General features: G+C 39.8%; 1 protein-coding gene across 4 annotated transcripts in view; it reads right to left on the bottom strand.

The window, feature by feature from the left end:
- Positions 1 to 7,580, bottom strand: part of cax1 (cation/H+ exchanger protein 1) — a 63,157-nt gene that overhangs the window by 42,422 nt on the left and 13,155 nt on the right. For 3 of the 4 annotated variants that reach the window (XM_043713995.1, XM_043713998.1, XM_043713996.1), the window contains exons 2-6: positions 6,176 to 6,310; positions 5,204 to 5,337; positions 4,641 to 4,749; positions 1,934 to 2,050; positions 5 to 66 (exon numbers count right to left, since the gene is read on the bottom strand). In XM_043713995.1, coding sequence (XP_043569930.1) covers positions 5 to 66; positions 1,934 to 2,050; positions 4,641 to 4,749; positions 5,204 to 5,337; positions 6,176 to 6,310 — 557 coding nt within the window. The remainder of the gene's footprint in view (positions 1 to 4; positions 67 to 1,933; positions 2,051 to 4,640; positions 4,750 to 5,203; positions 5,338 to 6,175; positions 6,311 to 7,580) is intronic. The other variant, XM_043713997.1, reaches the window with a different exon arrangement.

The raw sequence follows: 7,580 nt of genomic DNA, 5'->3' as shown, positions 1-7,580 counted from the left end.
CTACCTTTTGAATTACCTTCCCAAATGGCCAGAAGTAATAGCCAGCAAGACTGCAGCACAGCTTCCCTGTCAAGAGAAATGACAAGATCTACTTTAAGAAAAAAAAACATTAAATATGTTCAGTCTTTCTCCTTGCCAGTTTAAAACTGGTAAGTCACCAACCATTCCGATTTCGGTACAAAAACTGAAATTGCTGTAAAATCTCAGCATGTCTGGTAGCATCTGTGAAGAGAAAGCACAGTTAATGTTTTGGTCAAGTGACCCATCCTCAGAAGCCTTCTCCAGCATTTTTTTTGTTTTTGTTTCTGACTTACAGCATCTGCAGTGCTTTCAGGTTTTTATTCCAACAGGAATTTAGACAAAAAAAAACAATCAAAGTTGAAGTTACCAAAGATTTGAGGGAAGGAACAGAGGAAAGAAAACTAAAAATTTTCCCTTTCATATAGAATGAGCTAAGGTGGTCCAAACAGCACTTATCCATGGTGTCTTTTGTGGAAAATACTGAGCTGCAAACAAGGCTAAAATGTGGTTGATTTAAAACTAAATATAGTGGAAAGAGTCCTATTAAGTCAGTTAGGAGACCAGAGGCTGCATATATTTCCAGGTGACTGACATCCAATTTACAACAAGGGAGATATAGTAGAGCAGAGTTCAAGTCACAATGATGGAATAAAAATTAGGTCAAAGAATACAAGGGGATAACCCATTAAGGAACAGCTGATTAAAGAACATTAGGAATGAACTAGTAACCATTTTAAAAGAGAAAAATCACCAGAGCTGCAGACAGAAGAGGGATTAAATAAAAGGAATAACAATATACAATGATCTCAGAATGGGTCGAGCACCAACTCTCTCAGACGGAGAATATAACCCAAGCTATTAAAATTATTTTTCACCTAATGGGTACTAGAAATTAGGATTCCTTCCTCCCTCTCCTCACCTATCACCTCCCTTGGGGAAAAAATGGCTACATACAAGGAGAGAGTGTTAAACCTTTCCAAAAAGATTGGATTTTTGTCAGGCAAATGGGAACAAAAAGTATATAAAATGGAGTCAAAGTACAAATAATTTATGATTAATTGAGTTGCAAAGAAAAACCTTGCAGAAAGGATGCCAAAGGGTAGCAGTGAAATAAAGGCAAGAGCAGAGTAAAAGGAAAGAAAGACTCTCAATAGGTTGTTAATAATGATAATGGAATAAACTCTCAAGAGGCCATTGGGAACATACTATTCCTAATAGGAACAGGATGGGCCACTCATCACTCATGTTTTAATGAGAAGGGAATTAGGATATAAAATAGTCACTTAATATATCAACATTGATGGCATTGCTTAAAAATAGCAAGTGATTAGCATCTGGAATGCACCGACTCAGATGTGTGGTAGAGATAAATTCAGTTGCTGTTTTCTAAAATGAACCAAGTATTAATCTGAAAAAAAAACTATAATGCCAAGAAACAGACAAAAGGGACTAGGTAAATTGATAGCATAGACAATACAAATCAAATGGCCTCCTCCTATACTACAATCATTCTATGATCTTGTAATTTACCAGCCAGCTGTAGTAAACAACAGATATGCCAAATGCTTACCCCATTCCATCATTAAACCGAGGAATAGGAAAAAGGCAGTAAATTTGCCACAGTTCTACCAGAGCACAGGGGTGCTTTCTCAGAGAGACTTGTGGTCACTTAACCTGAAGGTCATCACACCTCAGGGGAGGGAAGAGGTTGAGAAAGAGTCATTCATGGTAACCTCAGCTGGTGCAGGAATTGAACCCACTGTTGGTATCACTCTGCATTACAAACTAAGCAAATCAAGCCCTTGGTCAATATAGTATGCATACGCATTATCCTGTATCACAGCTCTCTAAACAGGATAGGGCTGGAGGCCCTTTATTTGTACAGGAAGTTCAACAGCCCAACAGAACTTACCATGAGGTATGCCCACAACTGTAACAAACATAAGTATAGCAATTATAAGGTACAGCATGGCGACCCACCATCCAAACAACAGCACGTACAACAGGTTGCCAAGGGTAAACAGAGATCCTGAAAGAAAAAGAAATGGATGAGAATTCAACAGTGGGCCACAGATAGAAAGGTTTTGGGTGCATTCATCAATCATTGCAAGCAAGCCAATGCGAACACACTAGCAACTCAGGCACACATTCTAGCCCCAAGCCAATGTTTGTGCCATCAGCTGTACAAAACAAACCAGCATAATTTCAAAGGCTGGGGAGGTCACAGCAGATACTGCAGTAAATTTTCTAAAAAAAAAAAAGAGTCAGAGACGTACAGTCCGGAAACAGACCCTTCAGACCAACTCGTCAATGCCGACCAGATATCCCAAACTAATCTAGTCCCACCTGCCAGCACCTAGCCCATATCCCTCCAAACCCTTCCTATTCATATACCCATTCAGATGCCTTTTAAAATGTTACAATTGTACCAGCCTCCACCACTTCCTCTGGCAGCTTATTCCACACACATACCACCCTCTGTGAGAAAAAGTTGCCCCTTTAGGTCTCTTTTACATCCCCTCACCCTAAACCTATGCCCTCTAGTTCTGTACACCCCGAACCCAGGGAATCAGCCTTGTCTATTTATCCTATCCATGCCCCTCATGATTTTATAAACCTCTATAAGGTCACCCCTCAGCCTCCGACGCTCCAGGGAAAACAGCCCCAGCCTGTTCAGCCTTTCCCTATAGCTCAAATCCTCCAACCCTGGCAACATCCTTTTTAAATCTTTTCTGAACTCTTTCAAGTTTCACAACATCTTTCCGATAGGAAGGAGACCAGAATTGCACGCACTTTTCCAACAGTGGCCTAACCAATGTCCTGTTCAGCCACAGCATGACCTCCCAACTCCTGTACTCAATACTCTGACCAATCAAGGAAAGCATAACAAACACCTCCTTCACTATCCTATCTACCTGCAATTCTACTTTCAAGGAGCTAAGAACCTGCATTCCAAGGTCTTCGTTCAGCAACACTCCCTAGGACCTTACCATTAAGTGTATAAGTCCTGCTAAGATTTGCTTTCCCAAAATGCAGCACTGTCCATTTACCTGAATTAAACGCCATCTGCCACTTCTCAGCCTACTGGCTCATCTGATCAAGATCCCATTGTAGTAATGTCCTTTGCGGTCCACTACACCTCCAACTTGTGTCATCTGCAAGCTTACTAACTACACCTCAAACTCATATCCAAATCATTTTATATAAAAACAACAAAAACTACTGGACCCAGCACCAATCCTCCTGGCACTCCACTGGTCACAGGCCTCCAGTCTAAAAAACAACCCTCCACCACCACCTACTTTGAGTCAGTTCTGTATCCAAATAGCTAGTTCCCCCTGTATTCCATGAGATCTAACCTTGCTCACCAGTGTCCCATGGGGAACCTTACCGAACACCTTACTGGTCATACTGATTATGTCCACCACTCTGTCCTCCATCCTCTTTGCTACTTCTTCAAATAAAAAACACAATCAAGTTTGAGAGACATGATTGGCCGCACACAAAGCCATGTTGACTATCCCTAATCAGTCCTTGCCTTTCCAAATACATAGGAGAAAGTGAGGACTGCAGATGCTGGAGATCAGAGCTGAAAAATGTGTTGCTGGAAAAGCGCAGGTCAGGCAGCATCCATGGAGCAGGAGAATCGACATTTCGGGCATTTATGACCTGCTGCGCTTTTCCAGCAACACATTTTTCAGCTCTTTCCAAATACATGTACATCCTGTTCCTCAGGATTCCCTACAACAACTTGCCCACTGTTATCGTCAACTCACTATAATTCCCTGGTTTCACAAAGGCTTTTCAGATAAAGTCAGGATCTGTTCATGTAGTACTTTCAAGACAGCATGCCCGGTTCCCAAGTTAGATTTCCAGCTTGCTGAATTAATCAAGCTCAGCCAATGAAATGTTTAAGAGTCAAAAATTAGAAACATGGTGGTAGAAGGAATCAGCACCTTTTCAGCCAAAAGACAGCGTGCTCAGTGTGCTGCCAGCAATACTCAGCCCATGCTCCAAGCAACAATCTCCAGGGAAGTTGAACTAGCAAACACAGCAAAACATCTAGATTTTTTTTGTTCTGGGTCACTGTACATAAAATATACTCAATGTTCTTGTAAAGTGCCTTGGGGCTTTTTTTTTTGTACACAAGTTACTGTAAAAACTCCTCACACAGAGCTAAGTGACCAACACTTTACTGGATACTCACACCTAGTTCCCCATTCCCCTAGACATAAGATCAGGGAAAAAGAGAACAACGTCTCTACAATCAACCTCAACAATCCCTTAAAGAGTTTATACACTGCGATAATCTTACTCTTCTCAATTTGAGAGAAGACAGACTCTCTGCTTCAGCCTCTATTCAGACTAGAATCTAATGGACAAAATTCAGACCTTTTCAAGAGCTTTGTTTGGTTTGCCACACTAACTGAATCACCAGCCAAACCCACCTTCATGCTTCCTACCATACCCACCTCAGTAAAGACTGCTCAAATCAATGAGGTGAATACACTAGAATAAATTGAGAAACAGTCCAAGAATAGGACATCTTGGACTTGCATTGCTTTTCCAAAATGGTGTACAAATGAAAAAAACGTGAAGAACTCCATGCATTGTATTACCTGAATATTGTTTGATGACATTTAGATCTGAATACAGCTCTTTCACTATTGCAGAACGATCTTCTAAAGGTCTCTGCGTCACGTGGCTTTTCCATTTCTTGAACCCAAACTACAAATTAAGAAAAGAGGTTGTAATAAAGGGACTGTCAAAAATGTACTAAACATGCCTCATGCAGTGAACTCTTCCCCCTTGCCTTCAATTAGGGAAGGGTACATTGATGTTCCATTTTACAGCAAAGCTCAGAACAACCCTTATTGCCCATTCCCCAATATAATGTCCCAAACCTTCCTTATTCCAACATGGAGCTGGTTATATTCTCAAATGGATAAACTAAGCTGCCTTCTTTCAAAGGATCTCACTAATTTTAGAAAGCCCAATTCAACATGGTTTCTCATTTGATTCCCTTCAATCTTAGCATCCTATACTAACGAATTTTACCCAGGCTATCCAGGTTCCCCAAAAAGGAATCATATTTGATTTTAAATATGTATAATATTATCTTCTACTTTCGTGAGATACATAGAACACTGTTGGAACATAATTGCGCAAACATTCTACTAACCTTGTAATTGTTGGCCAGTTTTTGTGCTTCGACTTCATTTTCTGCCAGTAGCGTAGTTTTTGTGGTTGTCATTAGGCAGTGGGGACACGTTATTCCTTCACATGAATGATTGTGTGTTGGTGTCGAACAGGTCACTGCAATAAACCAAAACAGAGGTTTAGAAAAGAGCAAATAGTCAACCCTTTTAAGAAGGAAGCTTTCCACATGGTGTGACCTCCAGTTGGAAGCATAACAAAAACCAGAATTTAAAACAAGTACCACTTAAAACCAGTCCAGATACATGCATGTGACTTGATCAAATCAATCAATTGTTCAGAGATGAAAAGAAACCTTTAAAGAAAAGGAAAAAGAATATGATATATAGGAAAGGACTACTACACACTGTTCAAAGCATCCTTAGAACTACAAAAAGGAGCAAACAGTAATACTTTGTTCAGTATTACAAAAGTGAAGAAAGATGTGATTTTAAAATGATCGCATGCCCACACAGACTATTGCTCTGGGAATTTTAATACTTAACCTGTGCACCACTAGAAACCGAGTTAATCTCCTTTTAGTGGTAGCTGCTATAACCTGGTGAGCTGCTTCAACTAGTTGCTTGATAGAACACAAGCCCACAACTGACATTGAAAAAGTCAACTTTTTTTCCCCTCCTCCTCAGTCTGGTAATAGTAACACTGCAATGGGTTTAAGGTAGGGAACCAGAAAGAACTTTGAGTATTTGGGTAGAAACAAATTCTGAGTAATCCCAAACAATATGGCCAGGTCACTTGTGAGCAATGATCAACTTTGGAAAAATTTGCCCAAATTATTCCAATAAAAACAATACACACCAATTGATTCTCATTAGGAGTCAACATGGGAGCTCCATGCAATGAGAAAAGCCAAACACAAATAAAGCCCAAATTTGCTCTAGTTACATTTTAGAGATTTCATTGTGGTGGGGGTAAATGCTGCAAGAGCTGGACTAACCTGCAAATAATTTTGGTGTAAGTGATGAAGGGGTATCCATCATGTCAGTCTGCAGATGTAGCCCACAGTGCCTGTCCCATAGGCTCAAAGAATAGAGAGGTGCTTCTGATCTTAGGCTTTGGGAGGGAGAGGGAGCTAACAACAGAAGAAAAGTCCTCAGTAAGCTGACACCAAAGAATTCTACATTAACCTTTACAGCCACAAAATGTTCAGATTAACAAGTTCAAGGAGATCTGAGGCAGATGTGAAATTGCCTCAACTTAAAAGCTTATGCTATTCATTATGATGGCATTGTGTTCAGTCAAAACTCTTAATTTAGCTTGGAATGCAAACCAAATTGTGCAATGTCTAGAAAAATATAATGAGAAAAAAAGTAGCGAACTGGCTGAGCAAGTTTTGGTTAACCTATCACTGTAGAGGTACAGTGAAAAGTATTATTTTACATGCTAGCCAGACAGACAAATCATACCATACATTAAAGTGTAGAGAAAAGACGAATTTCATCTCTATACAAAAATGTACAGCTTGGCAAGTATCTTGCTTCCTTTCCCAGTAACAGCATCTCAATTTCTTCAGTCACAGAAAATGTGTGTACTTTCCCACCATGAGATTCAATGAGATTGAAACAAGACTCTACAGCAATCACTTATGAACAGCTGTCAAGTAAAAAAAGTCATGTAAAACAGTTAAAAAAATCACAACACCAGGTTATAGTCCAACAGGTTTATTTGGAAGCACTAGCTTTCAGAGCACTGCTCCTTCATCAGGTGGTTGTGGAGTATAAGATCCAAAGACAGAAATTAAAGCAAGAAGGTTTACAGTGTGATGTAACTGAAATTATATATTAAAAAGACCTGGATTGTTTGTTTAATCTCTCATCTTTAAGGATGACCATATTGGTTTCAGTTCTTTCATATGTAAATCCCAGAACATTTTTAAAAAAAAAGTTACATGTAGAGGACTGTTGTGGACAGATTCCTGGTTCAAAGAAACATGATACATGGAGAATTAAAGTCCAAGGGGTCACTAAAGGATATTTTGCTTCGGACGCCCAGAAAATTGGGCGTAAGTACCTTTAAATGAAAGAAGAATGCAGGAGATTCATAGAAATTGTTAAAGCCTGGATTGAGATCAGGATTTTAGACAGGCAACAATGCACTCAGAAGTTTTGTTATTCATTTGTGGGATGTGGGTGTCACTGGTTGGCCAGCATTTATTGCTTGTCCCTAGTTGCCCTTGAGAAGGTGGGGGTGAGCTACCTTGTCAAAAACATTGCAGTCCAACTGCTGTGAGTTGACTTAAAGTCATTAAAATTCCAGGGTTTTGACTCAGTGACAGTGAAGGAATGGTGATATATTTCCAAGTCATGAAAGTGAATGGCTTGGAGGGGATCTTGAAGATGCTA

This window comes from Chiloscyllium plagiosum, chromosome 23, assembly GCF_004010195.1.
Source record: "Chiloscyllium plagiosum isolate BGI_BamShark_2017 chromosome 23, ASM401019v2, whole genome shotgun sequence".
Taxonomy (NCBI): Eukaryota; Metazoa; Chordata; class Chondrichthyes; order Orectolobiformes; family Hemiscylliidae; genus Chiloscyllium; species Chiloscyllium plagiosum.
This window is presented reverse-complemented; position numbering and strand designations above follow the sequence as displayed.